At 28.9% G+C, this 24,664-nt stretch overlaps 1 protein-coding gene across 11 annotated transcripts in view; it reads left to right on the forward strand.

Moving 5' to 3' along the window:
• Positions 1 to 24,013, forward strand: part of raskol (Ras GTPase-activating protein raskol) — a 758,358-nt gene extending 734,345 nt beyond the window's left edge. For 9 of the 11 annotated variants that reach the window (XM_067050212.1, XM_067050211.1, XM_067050213.1 and 6 more), the window contains 16 exons: positions 1,145 to 1,239; positions 6,987 to 7,205; positions 9,957 to 10,058; positions 11,622 to 11,806; positions 13,514 to 13,680; positions 13,860 to 14,022; positions 14,462 to 14,720; positions 15,103 to 15,251; positions 15,743 to 15,909; positions 16,233 to 16,519; positions 16,798 to 16,999; positions 19,237 to 19,379; positions 20,108 to 20,475; positions 20,584 to 20,714; positions 20,799 to 20,956; positions 22,256 to 24,013. In XM_067050212.1, coding sequence (XP_066906313.1) covers positions 1,145 to 1,239; positions 6,987 to 7,205; positions 9,957 to 10,058; positions 11,622 to 11,806; positions 13,514 to 13,680; positions 13,860 to 14,022; positions 14,462 to 14,720; positions 15,103 to 15,251; positions 15,743 to 15,909; positions 16,233 to 16,519; positions 16,798 to 16,999; positions 19,237 to 19,379; positions 20,108 to 20,475; positions 20,584 to 20,714; positions 20,799 to 20,956; positions 22,256 to 22,496 — 3,036 coding nt within the window. In that variant the 3' untranslated portion in view covers positions 22,497 to 24,013. The remainder of the gene's footprint in view (positions 1 to 1,144; positions 1,240 to 6,986; positions 7,206 to 9,956; positions 10,059 to 11,621; positions 11,807 to 13,513; positions 13,681 to 13,859; positions 14,023 to 14,461; positions 14,721 to 15,102; positions 15,252 to 15,742; positions 15,910 to 16,232; positions 16,520 to 16,797; positions 17,000 to 19,236; positions 19,380 to 20,107; positions 20,476 to 20,583; positions 20,715 to 20,798; positions 20,957 to 22,255) is intronic. The other 2 variants (XM_067050209.1, XM_067050208.1) reach the window with 2 other exon arrangements.
• Positions 24,014 to 24,664: the final 651 nt, after the last annotated feature.

Raw genomic sequence — 24,664 nt, forward strand, 5'->3', positions numbered from 1 at the left:
GTTACTTTAACAAAACCATCATATGAATTTTCAATAATATAGTGGTGTAATTATCGTTTGAGAGACACGAGTATAATTAATACTTAGACTTTCTTTTTTTAAAAAAATGTATATTTTTATTTTATGTTCTATTATTTATCCTTATTTTTTCGAATGGATATTTTTTAAAAAGGAAGTAATAGAATTGAAAAGTATTTTTCAGTTTTCTAATCTAATTGGGACAAAATTACATAAGCGTATATAAAAACAAAATATACAAATCGCTTTAATAAAACTAAGACAAAGAGTAATAAATATTTTTAAAGATGTTTTCAATTACTTCAGTCCATATTAAACATCCTTCTCTAAATTCAAAAAAAATTTAAATCAAGTAAATTCATTTGATCAGAATACATGTCTAAATGGGCTAAAACTGCATTTTTTCCTCCTGACGTTTAGTCTTAAAAAAAAATTATTAATCAAAATATTCGATATGTACATTTATTATATGTTATAATTTCTCCTAAATTATCTGTTTGTAAAAGATGTTCAGAAAATAGCTTTAAAAAACTTATTAATTGTACTAGAAAACACATTTTAATGAGGTAATTTAAGTTCTGACATGTACCTCAAATTTACTTTATTTTTTCTTGAATTTAATCTTAGTTCTTTTTATCTTAGTTTCACTCTCTAACTTCTAATTATAATTCAATACATTTACACCATACAAAGACTCAAATTTAACAAAGGACTAAGTCTATAGTATATTGTCATATTTAATTAAAGTAACCAAATATATTTAATTGATCTAGAAAAAGGTAATAAAATAATTAATTTACTCGCAGGCTTTAATAATCGAAATTTGTTGGAGGATATATTGATATTTTTTTACCTCATTTTTCTCTCATGGCATGTTAATCGATTCCTCTTTATTTGACATTTATCAATAATATAATATCATCCTATCTCTTCGGAGTTTCACAGAAATTAAAATTAAAGCATATATTTTAATTGAGGTGAGCTTAGGATAAAATACATTATTTTTAAAACTATTGTAAATTTCTTCAGATATTATCGTTTCTCATAAAAAAAAAAAAAATCGCAAAAAATTTACAGCTATTCTGTTATTCCTTGTGACTAATCTCTGCCTGAATTTCTGTTTCAGAATTTTTTCTCCAAGAGGTCCTTCCGGTCGAACCCGCTCAAGCGAACCAAGAGTGTCACCAAGCTCGAGAGGAAGAAGGTCTTAGAGGCGGATGGGTAAGTCTCAACTATTACAAATTTATTTTATTAGTAATAAAATAACATTAATTATTACTTATTATATATCACTAACGTCTTTGCAATAGGCATTAAGTATTTCCGTATGTATTTGATTGAAAGGAAAAAATATTTTTTATTCAAATTTTCTAAAATAACTACCTTTTAATAATTAAATAAATATTGAAAATGGCGTTTGAGGCTTGACTGGATTGTGTTTTTCAGTAAGCTTTATGTTAACTTGTACACCTCAAATATCTCCTTTAAAAATAAGTAAGAGCAAGTTTGTAAGTAGTAATTCAAAAACTATGCATTACTTGTTTATTTCGGATTACTTCCATTATATTACTTGAGATATTAACAATATCAAGGAAAAAATTCAACCAGAAGAAATCAAATTATTTCAAAAATTATTTATTCTCATCTTACAGTATATGGTTTATATTAAAAAAAAAAATCATTTGGATATTATCTCAGTTGAAATTCTACCGGTAATATAACTTCTCTGAACAAAACAAAAACTTTCTGCCTAATATCCAAAAGTATGATAACTTATTGATTTTGTTCACCAACATTTTTCATATCTATATCCTACATCGACTTAAGTATTTTTAAAATAAGCTTTAATCTCGATTTATGAAGTACGCTTATTCCTAAACTGTTTTATTGTGATCTCATTGTGTAAATTCTAAATTCGGTTGTGTGACTCAAAACCTTATATTAAAACTTATCTTACGGATTCGTTTATCTTTTAGAGTATCAATTGACCGTATCAGTAGTATAGACTCTTATCCAAATGCATGTTACATCCATTGATTCCTGAGTTCTTAGGGTACACAAAAGAGGATAAGTGAATTCATAAATGTGTATGTAAACACTATAGAAACAAAAGATTCTTTCTTTCCAAATATTAAACGATTGCCTGTAAATAACTCTAATATTTACGTAGAAATTAAGCTCGCATGTAAATATTTGTTAATTAATTTTTTGTTCTCATTTTCCCGTTTTTCATAACTGCGTATTAAAGGTTACATTTTCCGCTTACTTTAATTCGGTTATATTTGTTGTAGTTATCGGTTGTCGAAACATAACGACAAACAGACAAGGTTTTTGTTCCCTTTTCCTCGGCTTTCTTCCTGGTAATATGATTTTTGTATCGTAGACCATTATCAGATCCACTTCAAATCGAATCACTTTAAATCGGTAATCTATTGTGAAAATGCGTATTAGTCATGATTGATTAAAACTTTTTTTTATTTTCTTTCATGAACGCAATATTGATAAGTCTTGAAGTCAGATAAACTGACTCACCGTAATATGATAGCTTCCGGGGCTTGAGATCATTTCAGCTTGCATAGAATACATTTACGTGGGCATTTGATTTCCGAAACAACCAGGAGAAAGTATGATATTCCAATTTGTTATTATTATTTTTTTTGTTCTAGCTCGCCGAAATTTAAATAAATAAATTTTCTTGTATCAACTTTGTTTCTTGAAGTACCTACTTAGAATTACTCAATTTAAGTCCTTCATAATATTTATATACTAGTTCCATTCATTTTATTTTTTATTTAAGTTCCCATTCATTTTCTGTTTTATTATTTTTTAATAAAAATAGTATAATTATTTACTATTTGAGTTTTTTTGACCGCACTCGGACCATATTCCATTTATTTATTTTTTAATATATTTTTTTAGGAGATTATATTTAGATTTGAGTAGCATTAATTAAAAGTAATACATCTTTATGGGCATGAAACATCGTATTTCTAGCATCCAATAGATTCGTCATAGTCCTATTTCTTCAATCCATTTATATTTTCTTTAATGGTTTTATTGATTTTAAATTTATAATTTTATTGTAAACTTTTCTATCAATTGATAAAAGAAAAAAGGAGACATTTACTGTTCGAATATTATTGGAAAACTTCAAATTTGATTAAATTCAGCAAGTGAATTTATGATCTAATAATCATTAATATCAGATAGGATATACCCTCATTGAAACAGTAAGATAGGGCATTAATTCCCAATTTTCAAATAAAACTTCCTCTTAAGTGCCTTCTATTTTATTTATATGAAATAATAAACCATCTCTCATTATTAGTAATAGTATAAAATGTTTAAATATGAACTATGGAAGAATTTGATTTCTAACTAATGGAGAAAATGGTTTTCACGTAACCGTCTTAAACAGGCTGGGAAAGTGGAAATAACAGAAAGCTCATGATCTCATTCCATAATGTACGGCTTTGTCATATTTTGTTTAGCTCTTGTATTGTAGGTAGGGAGTTGATAATCATATTTCACACCTCAAGAAACCCTTAATACGAATTTATTTGACAAAATTTTAACATCTCTCCTTGTTAATTAGTATATTATCAATATGAATATGAAATATGAAAATAAAGTATGATTTTTATTATTGTTGTTCCATGCTAGTTATAACAACAGTCAGATTTAACTTTAGCCAAACTATATAAGAAATATGTAGCAAGGGGATTGTCATCTTCAATAATAAAGAAATAGCTGTTTTGAAATGCACTAGGATTAATTTGATCTCAGTTAAGTAAGTTAAAGTTGTGTGATGTGTTGTTTTTTTTTTCTTAATTTACTTTAACTGTTGGTTTGTTAAATCACAGCCAGCTTCATACACAAAGCACTCTGGCCAAGATGTACGACCCTATCAATTCTACTCCGCAAGGGATACAATAAACTGTCGTATTTCTCGTTTTACTCGTATTCTGTGTGTGTATATATACAGTCCAGCCTGTACCATTAATATTTTTTACCTATGTTGTCCATTTGTTATCCAATATTCACCTCCACTTTTGATAAATGAACATTTGACGACTATTCCTTATGATGTTTCGGCCATAGTATTACAATACCAATTCTGGTACATAGTATTTGGCCAAACTGGCCACGAGAATAGAACAACACTGCTTCATCTATTCTTAATAATAGAAGTTGGTCTTTTTGGTTAGATCACACCAAATGGATTATACCATCGGGAAAACTACTAGTAACCCTGCCTCGTCTCCCAGACCAAGCTGACTGTTATTCCTCTCTTCAGCTGTTATTGAGTAAAAATTAAATGCAATTTTTGGATGTTTTCATTTATAACTCAATGCGAAAAATAACTGCGAAACGTTACTATTTTCCGATGAAATCACTACTTAGTTTTTCCTTCACTTTTTTTGTTGCTCACTAATCACGTCTAACTTTCACCTCCTTTCAGCGCCCTTTGTTCTCTCGACAATGCTTCTGATCTTGAGGTCGCTGATCCATGGGTTCATTAGGAAAATGAGCTGTGACGGTGTCACTTTTCTTTTTGCTGAAATTTCATTCGTACGAATATAATAAGTGAGTTGCTCCATTGTGTGTCGTTCGCGCGCATCTTGCGTAAGAGAACAATGCCCTTCAATAGTGGAAATCAACTTTGTTCAGAGAAAAAGTACAGTAGCGAAATATTGGGTTGGAACTTATGCAATGTCATTTATAATGAAACGCCTCAAGGGAAAAAATGGTTGTTAGTACGAGACAGTCCAGATAAATATGAGTTATACTTCAATTTTCAGATGATGTAGTTTAACATATTTGTCAATTACCTATAAAAAAGCTTTGACCCCTATCCATGGTTAGGCAGTATAGGACTACAATGGGAGTCTTAAAAAAATAACGATTAAAAACTAAATGATTTTTTTAATAGTAATACAACTTCTTATACAAATTTACAATAAAAAAATTATACGCATACACAACTTTCACTTATGCCATGGAAGGTGAAAATTTTAAACATAACCTTTTTATTATATTGTATTTAAACGTCTTTTGAAATTTGAAGAAAAGGAATACAAACTTTCTTCCTGTCTTGGCTACCACTTTTTAATAAAATAGTGCAAACCGATTATATATGATTGGGATTGAGGAAGGCCGGACACACTCGGCTGTCTTTGATTTTTTAGCTCTATAAACTAATAATAACATCATAACCTCCTTAAAGTTTGTTTTTCGTTCGTTGGCCTCGTCATACATATAGGCCCAAATATTTCCTATGTTCTAGCCCATTTGTTTCTGCATTTGAAATATTGGTTATTATGCTCTTCATATTACATCATCCAAATAAGAAATATGTCAAGAAAAATGTTATCACTTATCGTGTAAATGATTAATTACATTTTTAGTTTCTTAAGATCTAAATGATCTAAAAATGGAAATCTTCGATTGAGTCAATTAAATTCTGGATGTTATAATCAGTTGTACATTTTTTTTTTTCTGGGGAAGGTATAGTTTTGTTTACAAAGTACTTGAAGATTTCAACAAATACATGAATTTAAGACATAGTTTGTGGATATACCTTTGAACAAGAAATGTGAGCCCTAATAAACCCCTTTACGTTCAATAGTTCATGAGATATAGTTTTTCAAAAGGAACAATTTTTTTTTTCCAAATAACGAAAAATCAATATTTTGTTTATTTATTTTGAATAATATGAAAACTTCTATAAGCTTCAACATTATTCCCCTCCGATATATTTTTTAACCGATCTATACTTAAATATATGATTTCTTTCTTCGTCACTACGTCACTAATCGCTGATGGCGTCAGATAATCGGAAGTAATTGGAGATTTGAAGAAGAGCCGAGATATGGACCTGTTATCAGAAGAAGTGTCAAGTGGTTTGTCCCATCTAGTATCGCTCTGGGACCGGCCTTCTCCGATCTTAGTAGGCTCTACCAATTTAGTGCTGAATACTTCACTAATAATGTATATATCTTTATGTACAAAGATGATTGATTTCTTTATATGCAGTTGTTGTTTAAAGTAAGTCAATGTTCAATATTATCAAACAAACTTTATACAATAATTGCACCATGTTAAACTCATATGTATTTATACTTGTTGTAGTAATTTGTTTGTATACCTTTATAAATTACAATTATTTAAACTATGAAATAGTTATAATATTTTATTCTTGTTAATATTTTAGTATCTCTATATAAAAACTATTTAGTAATTACAGTTCTTGTGGACATTATTCGTTTAGCATTGATTTAATTATTGACTTCCTCAAAAGAAAAGGTAAACAAAGGAATAAGATAATAAACTTCTTTCTTAGTTATTTTGTTCTGTATCTCTTGTTTCATCCTGTAATTCTTTTCTCTTTCTATTATATAATGGTCTGGTTTTACAACTATGTTAAGGATATGTTCTCAACACATCCTATTCTTTTTATGTAATAATGGGGGCTGTGATGTGAGTGTATATATGTACACTATATAACCAAGTGATTAAATATATACCTATATTAATTTAAAAAAGAAGGAATATTAAATAAATTTAATTTTGAAAAAATAGAGAAACAACTTCTAATCCCACCTAAGGAAGGTAATCTCTTTAGTTGAAAAAAATTGGTTCCAACCAGAATAAATTGTTTGGTTGAAATTACAGGATTAGTTTTTTTCTAAACCAGCTTGGAAATGCACTTTAATTCCACTTAAAAAACGTTACTTTCTTATTAAGAATTGTTTGTTTTTAGTTTTGTTCAGGCTTCTAAATCATTTCTAGGCAACAAGTTGTTTTTCAAAATAGTTACAATGTAATCAACTCCAATAAAAATTGTGAATAAAGAGAACCGGCTCTGTATAGTTGTTAGTGTTCAACTGTTGGTTAACAAATGTTTAAAAAAATTATAGCTGGATGAAACAGACATAATTTACTAAAGTTATTGTACTCTGTTACAGATCGGTGAGGGGTTTGAGAACATCACGCTCTCATGAGAGCCTGCTCAGTGGACAAAGTGCCATGCAATCATTGGACTTGAGCAGCGGCGGGGTGGAGATCAAGCCGCTGCATCCTTCAGTTCTTGGTCGAGAGCATTGCTTCCAGGTCACCTTGCCAGCTGGACAACCGAGATATTTCAGCTGCAGGACTGCCGAGGAGAGGGACAAATGGGTCCACAGGTCAGTAGTGTTCAACCTTAAATTTATCAAATATGTACCAATCGGCATTCCGAACAATTGTGACAACCACAGTAGAGATATATTGACAATTAAAGCAATAGTAGAAAGACATTTACTTTAAATTAGAAATACTAACAATGGTATAAAAATATTAAATGTTAATATATGTAACAAATATACAAAAAAATAAACATGCATATAATCTTAAGTATTATATAGGATCATTCTCCAAATTTTGGTGTATTTTAATTTTCAAAATGTTTTGAAAATTAAACTTAAGTGATTATATATTTTTTTTTTTTTTTATTGCCTTCAGAGATAGCTCCTTGATAATTTTCTGAAGCAGGCTCATGTTTAAAATCATAGTTTTTGTGATATTGTTTTTTAAAGAATAGTTTTATTTTTGGGAGTAACATATATGATTAAGCAATAAAAAAAAAAAAAAACAGCACCCATTTTTTATTGCAAATCATGGTTGATCATTCTTAAAAAGTTCTGTTACTGAAATAGTGGCATTATTGGAGAATGATCCTTATAATGTGTATAAACATAAAAAACTTTTATATCGCTTTATTATTTCCGTATTTTAAAAAAGCCCTAATAATCCATTTAAATTTTGGTTCTTAGTTTTATCTTAATAATTTATTGTGAAATTTGAGATAATTTTATTTAAAATTGTGATCACTATAGTGATCAAGTAAAAAAGAAAGAGAGAAACACAACTGATACCTAATTTTGAAATATTTATATAACATGAAAACCATTTAGCTATCTCGGAACCATCATTAGTTATTGTCATGAAATATCTATTTATTTTTTTTTTTAATTGCTAAATTAGAAATATTTGAACACGAGTTACACTGATGATTACAATTCCTTCATTGATCTTTTGTGAGTGGTAAGTTTTCTTAATTAGTTGGAAACTCTTGGGTATTGTTTATTTCCTTTAAAAAATATTAGACTAAAAATATAATCTTTCTTTTTCAATTCTGTTCAAAGAATAAATAAAAAAATGTATAGAGAATGAAGATCCAATGATAAAAGAATAAAATTCAACTCCATCATAATTTATTTACCTATACAGTTAAAACATAAAGAGTTGGTGGAGTCCATTTCAAAGTGTTTAGAGTATTTTATTAGAGCTAAAAATATTTGAAAACATATTTAAAAAGAAAAATTATTTGATTTTTATTATTGTCTTATTGAATGACTTTTGTTATTTACAAAAATTATTTTCTTTTTTGTAAATTTAAATTATAAAAATATTAAAACCAAAGAAAAACCGAAAAATAAAACATTATTCTAAGACCAAGTTTGTTTTATATCTTAATACATTGCTCAAGTAAATTTTATAGATAATTAAATGAGCTTTTTCAGTTTCATCATTTTTCAGAGAATATGTTAAAAATATTTCTTGTTGCAAAATTATTACCGTTTTCAAAAATTATGACAGAAATATAAATATATAACAGTTTTCTAAAACTTACATTCTGTTTTTAACCAGTTATTAAATACTAAATTTTCATAGAATTGATATTAAAAATACAAATACTGAATTTTTGGACTTCATTTTATTTTCAATTAAAATGTTTAAATTTTATTTTTAATAGAATAATAACATATAAGTCCCAAAATATCAGCAATATGATTTTAATAGTTTATAAAATAATGAAAAATCAATGTTTTATTTTTGAGACATCTATGCATCAATTTTGCATTAATATCACCTATGCCACCTTAACATTAGCCAAAGAAATAATTTATGTAAATAAATTCTATCAGAATGGACTATTTATAGAAGATCAAACAGATTACATTAAAGATCCATTGAGGATTAGAGAGAGAGAGAGTAAACAGATCTGAAATTGACTCACACTGTATCTGAGTAAGAGATAATAATGTCTCTTATCTCAGCCTGGACTAGCCAATCATCTGCACTCTAGCAATGGCCGCTTTAGTATCTTTCCCACTGTCAGCCGAGCTGGTTGTCTCTTGTGTCCTGTCTTCTCCTATATAATGTTATGTCCACTGTCAACTTAAAAAGAAAGTTCTCGCTAAAGGTGAACTTCTTCAGTAGGCGTGTACCTAAGCCAGTGAAAGATAAAGAGAGGCCTCACAGTTGTTGTGCTTGTGTTGAAAATTGGTAAGTTTAAGTTTATTAAGTGTCAAGTGGCTAATTGACAATTAAAAATGCTTATTGATCATTAACAAAGTGACCCTATTTCTATTAATTCAAATATAATCTGTAATTTTTATATTTAATAAGTTGTCTGTATGATAATTTATAAAATCATTACTTTAAATTATTCTGTAAATATTTGTTTTATATAAATATATTTTAGATATGAATACATTTTAATTCCTAGTTTATTCTCATTTTCATACAAAATTGCATTAATACATCAGCCGTTTTGTTCCAATTACTTGCAAATACCAACTTGAAACCATTAAGCAAATTCTCTATTCAATATTTATATTGATTAATGGTGGTATTTATAAATTGTAAAAAAATATTGTTTGTAATTAATTTTTAAATGACCATTGTTTAATTAATTAAGTTTAATTGGTGTTAATCAATTAATCACTTTGTAGAAACAATTATATACACACATATAAATAATAATAAATAAATTTAATTCTCATACATATTTAGAATACATACTTAGCATATACTAATGTGTTTTGTATTTTTTTAACACAATGATTTCAATTTAATTATTAATTAAAAGTTCTTATTTTATTATTTTTTAGTTTGAGGAAATCTGTACAACCCGATCAAGAGCACCAAAGACGTACTGATAATTCCCTCAAAATATGGATTCTCGAAGCAAAAGGAATTGCTAACAAAAAGAGGTAAATATAAATAATTTTAATATTTAATATATTAATATTTTGGTTGAAAATGCTCTGTTATCTCAAGAGGAAGAAAAAGATACATTTTTCCGGTTGCTATTAATTAACTGGAGTTTTGAATTTACTTAGTATTAATTTATTTTGTTTGAAATTATGTAAATCCTGAAATCTGTAAAACTGAAGTAATAATATTGAAAAAAAATATTCATTTTCATTTCATTTAGTGAGGTCATTTTTCCTTTAATCGCTAGTCCAGTTGTATCATCTTTAATTGATTAGTACTGTGATTTTTTTTGTGTCACTATATTAATTTATTTGACAAAGCTTAGTTATTTTTTTGTGTAGTGAAATATAATTTGTCAAAAACCTCTTTGGTTTTCTTATAGATTTTAAAATCTTTTCTACAAAATTCCTGTATTATTTACAAATTTCTTAATTCTGAATTTTTAAATTTAAATCAGTTCTCTATTTCCCTTACACACTACTCGTGAAAATCAAGAGAATGAACAAGTACAGAAAAAGGTCATAGGACCACTATAATCTTAAACTTGAAATTAATTTTCTACATTTTATATAGAAAAATAGGTATTTATACGATAAGAGGGAATCTAGGTACAGCAATTAAGTATATAGTAGATACTAAACAAATAAGTAGCTATTGTGCTGTGATAATAAATAAAGTTAACTATTAGAATTGAATTTTGGAGGAAATTTTTTATTGTATAGCTCTTGTAGCTTTAAAAATCTTCCCTAAAATATTCTTGAACTATTTATTAATATCATATTAATTTTAAATTTATTATGCCTATGCCCACTATACGTCATTGTTCCACACATATTAATTATTTTTTATTAAATGATTGTAAAATGTTAATATGTATAGTGGAAAACACTGTTTATATACATATATACTATTAAAAAAATAATATACTTAATACTTCTTGAAAAACTTTTTTCATTTATGCATGATAAATTATTTCCTTTAGGTGATATTTATTTTAACTACCCCATGAAAATTTAGCTATAATACGAATATCTTAAAATATATTTATAAAATTGATAAAGAACACTCCAATACATGGTGTGGACATGGGGGGATTTCCAAGGAGTTGTTCTATAAGTAATCATTTTGAGGGTGCCAGAAGGCTGGGACTCCACATGATTCAGTTTTTTTTCTGTGGAACACTCGACTTATCTAAAGCTGTTTAAATTCAAACCGCTGGTTCTTGAAATATATTCTTGAAAAAAAAATATAATATTTAATTGACTTTTTATATACATAAAACATTTATTGAAACACAATTTATTTTATTTATAGGTGAAATAATTTATCCAACCTTTAGTTAATATTCAAGCCAGTTAAAATTATATTTTTTATATTGTAATTTTATTCATATATTCTTATTTTATTTTACAATGTTTTATTTGTTTTGATAAAATTTTTCTATTCAGGTATTATTTTTGTTATTTTCTTTTTTTAATATTATAATTTATAAATTATTTGTTAGGCTTGTATAGCAATACTTGTTATATGATCTAAATTTTTTTAAAAATATTTTTCAGGTATTTTTGTGAATTGTGTTTAGACAAAACACTTTACGCAAGAACATCAGGTAAACAGAAAAATGATCTATGCTTCTGGGGAGAACAGTTCGACTTCTTCAACCTTCCTACAGTAAATGTTATCAATATAAATCTGTATAGAGAAGCAGATAGGAAAAAGAAGAGAGAAAAGAATGTTTTAATCGGTAAATATTGTTTAACTAATTTTTAATTAGTTAGCTATAATTATAAACCCTTAAAGACAGCAGAACCTAGAACAATCGCAGCTGGTGCAAGGTGAAAGGGAAGTACTAGAGCTCTTCCCACCACTTACATAACAACATAAGCTAGAAAAGTGACCTCCTTTGATGTTAATTTATTGTCATGCGTGCTTCCAAGCAACCATGGCTTGATGATAATATGTCATCAACGGCGTTCAAAGTCTTAAGTCAATACAAGCCTTATTTCACAAATACAGTATTAGAAGAATAATTGTAGCCGTAAAGATTTGTGAATATTCTATATATTATTCAAGAATCAGATTTATTGCCATTCATATTTGTACTAAGGACCAATATGACTGTATAATTTAGTGATTATGATTGATTTTTTATGATAATATTCAGCCTACACATATTAATTATGAAAAAATAGATATTAATAAGATGTTCAAAAACATTATCTATCTCTTAAGGACCCGAGTTCAAATTCGCCTGGGCAGAAATGTATTTTATATAACAATGGTTGAGAACAGATGTCTCTACAATGATGTGTTTAGTTTTTAAATCGTATTTTTGATTTTTTCAGATTTTTCAGGCATCACAGCTTAATCGACAAAACATTATAATTAGTTATTTCTGGATTTTCTTTTTAGGAAGTTGATTATATTAATTTTTTAAATGGCTGAGGTTAAAAACTTCCAAATAGAATATAAACTATTCTGTTTTGCCTGTACAATGTTTCAGGCCATTATCCCAATCTCATGCACCATTGCACCTTTATATTTGTCATTTTTTTTATTTCCATTTTGAAATCATGCCATCTTTATACATATAGTTTAAAATTGTTTTGTTACTACATTCACTATTTCATTTAAACTGTATGTGTATAGATGACGTGATTTCAAAATGGAAATGGAAAAAATGACAAATATAAAGATGCAATGGTGCGTGAGTATGGGATAATGTCTCGAAACTTGTACAAGCAAAATATAGAATAGTTCATATTCTATTTGGAAATTTTTTCACCTCAACAATTTAAAAAATATAATTAGTTAAAAATGTAGTTATTTGAACTAATTAATTTAATCTTAGTTCATTTTGCAGTTGTTTTTTTTAAATTATAATTTAAATGAACTGTGTTAAGGTTTTGTATGGTAGTGGATTTTGACCATGATTAAGTGGATTCCTCCATTTCCTGTTATGCTATCTTGTTATACCTTATCTCTGATTCATCCCAATTATAGTGGATAGTTCGTTATTTTACATTATTAACAGTTATATCTTTAGATTTTATTTGTTTTAAATTTTTGTTCACAATTGTCCTAATATAGCTTTAAACCATAACTTATTTTTCTTAAAAAACAATATTATAAATAAACAAAGAGCAATTAAATATAAAAAATAATACTAAGTAAATAAATGATCATTCTATTGTGGTAATAAGCATAGTTCATGATTGAAATGGGATTCTGCTGGAAATATTTTAAATTATTATTTTTTGTAATTTTAGTTTTCATTATTGTTTATTAACAAGTATCTTACTATTAATTTATTATTTTCTTATTACTAGTATGTATATTAATATTTTTTTTATTATGGAATAAATAATATTCAGTTGATGTACATAGTTATAAGGGTACCAAATTTACCTATGTGCAATGGTTTTTTTATATTATGTAATCATAATTACAGGTTGTGTAAGTATTCCAGTCCATGAGGTAACATCTCGCTACCTCACAGAGAAGTGGTATCCAATCGTGAGTGAGAAACCAACAAAAGAATCTCCTGCTCTCAGGGTAAAATGCAGATTTCAGACAGTGGACATACTCCCAGTTCAAGTCTATCAGGAATTCCTACAGGTCAGTTTTTATCACATTTCATATTTTCAGAAATGATAAATATGTCTACTGTTCCCTTTTTTTCTCGAGTCCTATAGTTTATTTATAATTCTTTGATAATAATCTCAAAGTAGTATAAAATAATTTAATTTAATTTATATTTTTGATCATTATCTAATGTTTATTTTTTCCTGTCGCAGTACCTGAAAAGTGATTATAAGGGTATTTGTGAAGTTTTGGAGCCGGTTATAAGCGTGAAAGCTAAAGAAGACATTGCGACCGCTCTTGTTCATGTGATGCAGCGGGAAGGACTAGCAAAGCAGTTCCTTGCGGATATAGTTATGATGGACATCGATAGGATAGGTAAGCATTGTTATCAATAATATTTCATTCCTTATTTCCTGATCAATTGTAAATAAAATACTGATTTAGTTTTAAGATATGGTTTAGAGATATGTTTCTATAGTAAGAGTAGTAATATAGAATTATTATATACTGTTGGATAGTCAAAGATTTTAGAAAAATAATATTTAATTTCCATGGTCATTGAAGGTAATGGAGACTGACAAAAAGTAATTAAAAGTTTGTTCTAACACGAGTTCTAATTGCTGTATGCATGTGGAGTGCATATTATATTTTATGAGTCTTTTAACATTTGCTTGTCACCATAACAATTATAAGCCTATAAACCTAAACAATATATAAGCCTCCCTGTTGATTTAATGGCTAACTCCATAAAATAATTCTTAGTATACATTAATAATTTTATACAATAAAATAACTTTCCCTTTCATAATTTCAGAAGACGAACGACTAACATTTAGGGGTAATTCCCTTGCGACAAAGGCTATGGAAGCCTACCTCAAGTTGACCGGTGAAAGGTATTTGCACAGTACCTTGGGCGACCTCTTGACATCCATGTTGGCCTCAGGCATCGACTGTGAGGTGGATCCTCTCAAAGTCGGCAGTTCTATTGCACTAGCCAAACAGCAAGCTAATTTGCGTAATACTGTTGAGACTACGTGGGCAAGAATTCTCGCATCTCATACTTCTTTTCCATCGTAAGTCATTATTTGGTTAGAATTTTGTCATTAGCTATAATTTAAAACATATTAATATTGATATAATTAGAGAAATAATTAAATATTGTCATAACTCTCTGATTCGTACCAATGTCAGTAGTATGTAGTAATTGATATACTTGATTTTATTTTTGGCTCGCATTGCTACAAAACTGCAGTGAATTTTTTCTGTATCTTTTGCCTTAACAAGTCTACCATTATGACAGTAACTAATGCAATTAGGTGTTTGTACTTAATAAAGAGGTGTAAAACCAAATTTCTTTTTTTTTCCCCTATACACTCATTATTCTATGGTAGTTATAATTGAAATTATTTAAATTTATTTGAATAGAACTTTACAAAAATGTAATTATGATTGCAGAGAACTTCGTGAATGTTTTTGCCTCATGCGGGAGAGATTGGTATCTTCCGGGAGACAAGACATCTGTGATAACCTTATTTCTGCTTGCATCTTCCTAAGGTTCCTCTGCCCAGCCATCCTTTCTCCTAGTCTTTTCAACATCACACATGGTAAGTTGAAAATTCTGATTTAATTTTAGGTATAAAACTCTTTTTTCTTAAATCAGTAGTGCGGTGGTTCCCAAAGTGAGCGCCCCAAGAGTATGCCGCAAGCAAATGACACTTTCTCAAAATAATGCAAGCAAAATTAAAATTAAAATAGCTAATGTACAGTGCATTCCAGCATTTACTCTACACTGTTTTATTTTATTATGGTCCTTCATACTCGACGCTCTAAGGATGATTGTCTCAAAATTTTTATATTTTTTTAGCTTGGCTAGGGTGCTAAAAAATTTGTTTAGCCCAAAAAGGGAGCCACACCATTCTTTTAACACAAAAAGGGTGGTGAAAAAAGTTTGGGAACTACTATCATGGTGAACAGTACATCTCTGATCATATTCCTGCAAGAATTAAAACTAATTTATTTCTGCTATAATACAGTATTTTAAATGATCATATACTTTTATATACATATATTGATATTCATATACTTTAATTAACAGAATACCCTAATGAAAAGGCAGCAAGGAACTTGACCCTAGTCGCAAAGACTTTGCAAACCTTAGCAAATTTCACCAAGTTTCAAGGAAAAGAAAACTTCATGGAATTTATGAACGACTTTCTCGAAAGGGAAGCAGCAGCCATGAAGGATTTTTTGAATATAATATCTGTAAGTATAAATAATGTTTGTCTTAAAACTTTTATTTTTTCTATTTGTTAATTACCTCTAAATGTTTAATTTTTTTAATTAATTCTTTAATTCTTTTTAAACACAGTCTTCAATTATCTAATAATGTGTATTTAGTTGCTATAGCATTTATAGCCATTAAAATAACTTTATCCCATTAAATGGCATATTGAAATGATAACAAAATTATCCAAGTAATTTTATTATATTTAAATAAATTGAGTTTGATTAATGCTATTTATTAGATCACTAATTTTATAAGTATTAAATCTTAAGCACTCTAGAATGATTGTGTTATATTTAAGCAGAGCGCACCGCAAAAAGAGTTTTACAATCCCACACCAGGAGATTTCGATGGTTACATAGACTTGGGAAAACAGCTATCGATACTCCATGCTCTGCTTCAAGAATGCGTCGCTAAGGTAGCACAACAAAGGCTCCAAGATGTCCATGAACTCCACTGTATCTTGGAGCGTGTGAGGCTTGCTTTAAGCCAGCCTTCTGGCCTCTTACGGCAGATCAGTGCTCCAGAGCCGACGTCCAACTCTCCCTCCGGTGCTAGCTATCAATCATTACACCGCAATATATTTAGGTGGGTCTCTAAGCTGTAACGTTTTATATTTTGTTACTATTAGATAAACAAATTATTAAAAAAAGTTTTGTCTGTTTTTGTTACTAAAAGAGTCAATATGTAGTTTTAATTTTTGTAAAAAGTATTATGTTCATTTTCATTCCTTTCATAAAATTTTATTTTTGTAATTACATCCTCTTAACATTAATTCATTAATTGTTTCTATGTTAAAATTATTCCATAACTGAACTTATTACTGTTTAATTATTTATAATATACCTGTCGGTTTTTTTTTTCAGGTATAATGACCCCACTGCTGGATCTCAAAGTGAAACGAAATCTCCGACTGTCGGTCGTGCCTCGACCCTACCAAGGAATGCCTACCTACCCTCTGGCACTAGCCTCTCCAGCAATCCTGTTGCTGACTCAGAAGGGACAACAGTCTTCAACAGTCCTGCGAAGCAACAACCTGTAAATTCCCTCTTATATTATCTGACAAAAGTACTCTCATTTTATTTATATTTTTTTACTATTACATCTTTTTAGTTGCATGTTTTTCTTTCTTTTTTTTTTTTAAATTTACCCTCTTTTTTTATTTTATTTGTTCTTTTTACTATTCATTTCACTACATCAAAAATATATGTTAATTTCATTTTCAATTTTGGAATTATTCTTCTGTTTTTTTCTACTTTCCAACATAAGTATTTAGCTCTGATTTAAATTCTATTTCCTTCTTGTATTTATAATTTTATTCCAATTAGCAATTTTTTTTTTTTTTTTTTTTTTATGTGAAACCTGTTCTGATTTACTGTGATTTGCTTTTTGTATTCTGTTATGTTACATGTCTTGTAAATGTCATATCTTGTAAATAGAATATTATAACTTTATTATCAGCTTTGAAATAATTATGATGCTAATGGCTGTGTCTTATTATTTGTAACTTATGCTTTTTGAACTAAGGAAAAAAAATGTAGTTAACTCAATAACACCTTAAATTTATGTGGAAAAACAAAAGGACCTTTCACTAAAAAAAATAGATGTCAGAAAGCACCTTCAGTTGGCTTCCTACTAGCAAATTTAATTACCAACATCATATGTTTTAAATAATTAGACAAAACTTGCAGTACCTCAGCTTGAACAATATTTTTTGTCATTTCTTCTGCTGGTATAAGGTTATACGAGTTTTCTCCGCAACCTTATGCTTGATAAGGCAAAATGTAGTTGTCCTTGGAAGAAATATCCTCTCAAGTTGATGCCAATATGCTTAAAAGCTTGTCCCTGCAGTTTATTTTTATGACTAAAAACGATACTTAAACAGTAAGGCATTCTTCTTAATTGCTTACTGTTTTCCAGATCGACCTTTTTGGTCATTACTTATTCCTATGGGTCACAACTTGATGTTTTAAAACCTAAAGCCTTCTTCAATAAGCAGTCTAGCTAACCCAAAAAGATTTTTTTAAATTATACTGGTAGTTTCTGAAAATAGTGTGGTCAAATAAAGTCTTCAGCTTAATATATTTGTATAGATTATATTTCTATATTTTAAAATCAAGATTTCTACACTGCTACCAAAGTTCATTTAGTTTTAAGTAATTTTTTTACTTTTTTTTTAACCTAAGCCATTGAGCAATGTATCCTTGCATATTTATAAACAGAAATAATAAGCATATTATTCTTATATTCATTGAAAATAAAACTTCTTCAACATATTATTACAAATTTAATATCTATAGTTAATATTTTTTTTCAATATTGAAGGACATGATACTTATGGTTTAAACCACTTATACTTCCTTTGATAATATGGGTTAATGAATTTCACTGATATTAAACATTTCAATGGTATTGACATTTTTAAGACATTTCAACATGATTTCCAAGTTCCTATTAGAGAGAAAGCAAAAAGAGTATTTAAATAAGAAGGTAGAAATAATTGATATTCAAAATATTTGTGTTAAATATCTTTATCAGTTAACCCACTTAACCAGGATCCGTTATAAAAAAGATTTAAAAATTAATTGTAAAATACATATTCTATGTAGGTGATTTATTTAAATGAAGAAACGGAATTTATTAAATTAATCATAATGACATTGATGAATTATGATTTAAATCTTAGGTTAGATTGGTGATTAAATTTCTAACAAATAAAAAAAAGAAATCGGACTATTATCAGAAAAAATATGAAATATTGAACTTTCAATTACATTTTCACTAATCTGGAATTTTGGTAGGTTCTATTAGAATTTTATTTACTATTTATTATAACTTGAAGCTTATGTAACATAATTTAAAAAATTCTTTTTGGTTCTCATTGCATATCAACATATGAACATATGAACCAACGTTCAATTTATGTTGCCTAATCATATTGTTCAATTTGAGTTATGTACAACAATTAATATCAAACTTTGAATTGTGTTCATTTAAACTATATTCATCCTTAAATCTAGCAATAGCGAAGCCTTGCCGGGTCTGCTAGTACTATATAAAATAAAATTTGGTTATATATCAGTAATTTTCTTCAACCTTGCTGTGCATCACCTGTAAAAGAAATTAATAACAAATCTTTAATTTTACAAATTAAACTGTTTGTTTCATTATCATAAATTTAAAAAATGATTTAAAGTCTTAGTCAGCTTCTTACTCTTTAGCTGCCTCTCAGATATATCAATTTAAAATATTTCATTTTCATTATTTTGTAAGAATAGCGTTTGTAAACAAGTATATCGTTGCAGCAGCGACCACCGCCAGGAGGTAGAGCCTGCGGTGGTGGGCTCAACGGTCACGGTATGGACGACCTGTCCGACTGCGAGCTTGACCCACAACACAAAGGCAGCCAAGTGTCCATCTCTACTCTCTCTAATGTTGCTTCTTCTGGGTAATTTATCATCAACTTTTATATGACATAATGTCCAAATTATCCTATACCTCAGTATCTTGAAACAAATGATATTATTACTAATTGTGTTTAAACATCTCTTCTTAGATTCTATTTGCTTCTAAATTTTTCTCTTTTATTTTATTGTAAGTTCTCAGTCTCATAAATTTCTCAATTTTTAAAATTAACACTCCAACTGTGTTGTTGTGTATTACTTTTTCTCCTCATGCTTTTTATTTATGCTCTTGGTGTCTTAATTATTTATATTCATTCCTAATTGTAAATTTGGTCTCTTTTATGTGCCTGACTAATTTTTTCATATTTTATTTCACTAATTTGCTTTTCTCTTCTTATTTTATTAACTTTTTTTTTTTGTACAATTTATAGTACCACTAATTGTGGACTATTCTGTAGTTTTCATCTCTTTCTTACCTGTCACCTTTACAACTACTCCAAATTTTAACAATAGAATGATAGTAATTTATAATTTGTAATAATATGAAAGCCTTGTACTTTAATAATCTTATAAACTTTGAATAAACTATTTCTACTTCCTCCTACTGTCTTTTTGTCTTGGTTGATGGTGGTCCGATACTTATATTTCACAATTGATACTGTCTCTGGTTTTAAGGTAATTCCTTGTTTGTTCATCGTCGGCTCAATGTTAAACTAAAATCTAGTCCAAATATTCTTAAATCCTTATAATTTTTTTTTTTATTATTTAACAGGTATCAAAGTTTTGCCGCTTACAGTCAGAGTTCTAGTCCAGTTGATCTAACAACAAATGGAAATCAAGTAACTCAGGCAGGAACAAATAACAACCAGAACTCAGCTACCAATAACAACAACAATAACCTGACCGTAGCTCCATCAGGAGCTTTGGCATTCGCCAACCCAGTATACCAGAGAAGGGTGGCACGAAGTCCCTCGACTAGTTCAGAAGAGCAGGCTGACCAGGGACCCAGGCTGCCCAGAGCTACAGTTAATGGTGCGTCATCTCGACAAGTCTGGCGTTCCAATGTTGCTACTAACATACAAATCAATCACCCACCATCTAACAGACATTTCCCAAACAACAACCCACCTTCTTCAATCGGTAAGTTAGTTAGGTATTCTTAACACAAACTTTAAAAAATTAAAATTTAGTTTTAATAAGATTAACTGATTTCTGAATCAGTAGTTTATCATTGCTACTCATTTTCAGCGTCAGGTACTCCAAGGAGGATGTCACTTGACTCAACACGGGATCTTTCAGACTCTTCTGATGAAGAAACTTGTCGTGGAAGGAGAACCAAACTGAGAAACAATCATAACAATGACCAAGTCATGCGGAAGGTAATGTCATTAAATTGATGGATTATTATTTTTCAACTATCTCTTTGCTGTTTACTTTAAATTTCTCTTTTTTCTTTTGAGCAGTATGAATGGGAGATCGAGCGGTTGCAAGCTAGTGTTGAAATGCTAAAGCTGAAGCTAGAAGCTGCCGAGCTGACTGCTGCAGTGGAATCAACTGAGTCTGCTCCTCCTCCTCGTAGGGATGAGTCCTCAGCTGATAATATGAAAGGGATTATATCCAGGTTTGTAATTATATGGTTATTGCTTGTCAAGTTTCCCACTTTTTCATGAACAAATGACCTGGAGCTTAAAATTTTTTTTTGGAAAATGCTTGGAAACTTCAGTTAATCTTATTTTTATAGAAAGGTAGACATTCGTGTAATGCTTTTTTTGAAAATCCTTAGAAACTTCAGTTAATTTTATTTTTATAGAAAGGTAGACATTCGTGTTATGCTTACATTGTGACAGAGAAATATCTAGAGGTAACCAACCTATTCCAACCATGGTGGGGGACAAGTTTTGATTTCGTGAGACCGCCAAAGGAATGAAAAATGTTGACTCCTTAGCCAAATTCGAACTAGTGCCGCTGCAGTTCTCAGGTTGCAAAGACCTGTATCTCAACAACCTGAGCTATGGACAGCCCTAATTGAATATACTATAAAATGTTTATTTCCAGTTCTTCGGTCAAATTTTTGGTTTATGGAACACTATATCTCTAGAAATGTTAGATATACAAACGTCTATTAGAACTTAAATTGAAGCAAGTTGAATACTGTTAAGTAGTTAATAATTTGTATTCTCTTAGGAGTAATAGTTTTCATTATATTTGCCAAAATATTAAATTTCTCAATATTAATTTATGAAAAATCATATCTCAGGAATTATTGACCATAAAGACCTCTTCTATCAGGGCTTATTTTTCAGAAAATTTACTCTACTATAATTAATGTACTATTACAGTTTTTAGTGTCGTAGTTAGTTTTAAGGATATAGAGCTCTGAATGCAAAATAAGTGAAAATTTTAGGTTTCTGGAATAAAATGAAGGAGTTTTGCACCTTAAATACTTCAATATTTACTTTTTAATGAAATTTACTGTACCTAGTGTATAGCTTAGTTATAAATTGAACCATTTTATGACTAAAAATAGTGCACAAATTTTTCATCTTTTTTTTTTTATCAGAACTAAAAAAGGAATTTTTTTTCACTTCTGGTACTGCCTCCATTTTTTATTGCTCCTAATAACAGACAGATAATAATATATAATAATCCTAATAATAGACAGACTCCTAACAACAGCTGACAGAGTCAAATCTTTGACTTTGAACTGTATATTATTTTCATTGAAGTAATATAAAATTGGGGTTAAATAACAGTTTTTTTTTCCCTCCTGGGCTCTTGTTTATATTTATAACAATAAGTCCTAAAACGTTATGTTAAATAGAAAAATATATGACTGTCTCATTTTTGCACCATCTTACCCTAACATGATAATAAACATATTCTATTGATTATGGAACTATCATTAACTTTCCCTGCTCAGGCTGATGGCCGTGGAGGATGAACTGAGACGAGAGCAGAGGAAGATGTCAGACACCCTGAGCCACAAGCAGAGGGTGATCGAGGCACAAGAGCATAGGATAGCTGCCCTCGACGCTACAAATAGCAGGCTACTGGCTGCCCTGGCCCAGCTCAAGGAGCGCTACCAGGCTGCCGAGAGCTTGGCCTCCCCTTCACAGAGGCTTCTCTCCAGCCTCACGGAGCTACAGAGCTCGTCGTGTTGAGCTATTTATCTTTTTCAGTATTTGTGTTACCTTACCTGTCTTGTTTTCTTAGAGTTGAAGGTATATTTTTATCTTAGGAATAGCACAAGGCGCACAATGCCTTCGTAGAGCTTATACATTATCTAGGCTGTTACAAGTTTGTTAAAGAATTGCAATTAATAATGGTGTTTCATATAATTGAACAGTATTTTTCTTAGTTGTATAGCTATAATAAGTTGCTGACAATGGACCAATTACTTTTTAATAAGCTTTAATTTATCATACAAGAATAATTATTTCATTAAAAACTTCTAGTCTCTAACATATTCATCAGCTGTATAATAAAATGCTGTAAAATATCTTTCTAAAATTTGTTTAGTCGGAACATTGTTATGTTTTCAAAGAATTTATTCATTAAATTTTAATTAATATAGTAAAACAACTGATTAAGCTCGTCAAGACACCATTTGTGTTCGGAATTCTTCAACATATCTTGAACAGTTTTTAATTGTGAATTCTATTTAAATTAGATTTTATTAAAACACATTAAAAAAATGAGTATGACCGATGAAAAGATGTCTATTTAAATTGTTCTCCTTTCTTTTTATTCTTTTTTGAATAGCAGTATTAATTATAACTATACGTGATATAGAATCATAGATTATTTATTAGTATCTAATGTTTCAATGGATCTGATCCGCTTTGTGTCAGGAATGGTGCACAAACCTTATTATTAAATTATCATCATTTTACAATCAAATTTAAGCAGTAGATATTAAGTGTAACTATTTCTCTTTTAATCTATTAAGATTTTAATTTATTACCATTTGTAGTATTCACAAGTTGTAGTTAGAAACTAAAAAGAACTTGCTAGATTGGTAACTGGTTGATTTCGTTCAAAGTTAATTAGTTAGGTGACATTATTCACCAAATATAAGCACTCTTGTTGGATTTGTTAATTGAAAACAGCAGTGGATTTGTTTTGTTATATTGACTCTTTGATGTATATAGATAACTTGTAATTGTTCATGTAGTGTTGTTTTATGTCATTAACCATTATGCATATATGTATATCCATTCCCCATTGTGTAAAATTAATGTTTTATTTGTATATTTTTCATTTTAAAATATTTTTATTTTTCACCAATGAACACTAGTTGTTTTTATTTATGTATATAAGTATATATAAATGATTATTGTGTATTATTATAAAACATAAAAAAAGCACAAAAAAAAAAAAACCCTGTACATTTAATTATTATTTATGTTGTATTATTAATAATATATATATATATATTCATTCTATTTCATCTTTATGAAAGTAGAAACCAAAGATTAGCTTTTTTATGTTAAAGATTTACGAAATGCTAAGAAAATGTTTTTTGCCTACCCTATTGAGTACAAATGATCACATTTAAGCAGAAATTTCTTTTTATTTTCTCTTTTTTTTTTTTTTTTGTAAATGTCATTTAAAATTAGTAGTATGTACCGATTAAATAAAAACTATGGCCATAATAAATATATTTTTTAATACCTTACTTATTTTTATTTTAAATACCATTAATGGTTGAAAAGTAAATTCAGTTTATTTGATGCACAAAACATGATTCAAAAAATTAATGCAATCTTGTCAGTGAGTAGTTAATTACAGGTATTTTTGTAACAATCCCTAACAGGTTGTTCTAAACTGTTTGAGGACATGGTGGTCAAGAGCGTTAAGGCATCAACTTAGCCACCTCAAGCGAGAAGTGGCACCTCTTCGAATCCGGCCTGAATGGGCTGACATTTATTTTATGATGGATCCGCAGAAAGCTTGACATTTCCAGTATGGCTAGAACAGGTTGTTAATCTGTAGGATAACCTCCCTATATGCTCGAAATTTCTAGGTAGGGGAAACGAAAAAAAAGTTCCTCACCATTAGATTCATGGACTAATCAAATAGAAATTCAAATTATTGAAATAATGTTTTATTTCTTGAATGATGTGTTTTCTTTCTCTATGAAAGTTTCATTTATTTATTCATTACAGCCCATGTAAAAAATCAGCAACAGCCAATATAATAGAATATACCTAATTCTCTTACAGCCATTGGTATCCTCAGAGTCTAGAGACAAGAACTACTGAAACATTTGATACTGTGATTGTACTTGGCATAGGCAAATTTTTGGTATCACAATATTAGTTCTCAC

The sequence above is a fragment of the Halyomorpha halys genome, unplaced genomic scaffold (assembly GCF_000696795.3).
Source record: "Halyomorpha halys isolate HHAL.00 unplaced genomic scaffold, Hhal_1.1 Scaffold550.1, whole genome shotgun sequence".
Lineage (NCBI taxonomy): Eukaryota > Metazoa > Arthropoda > Insecta > Hemiptera > Pentatomidae > Halyomorpha > Halyomorpha halys.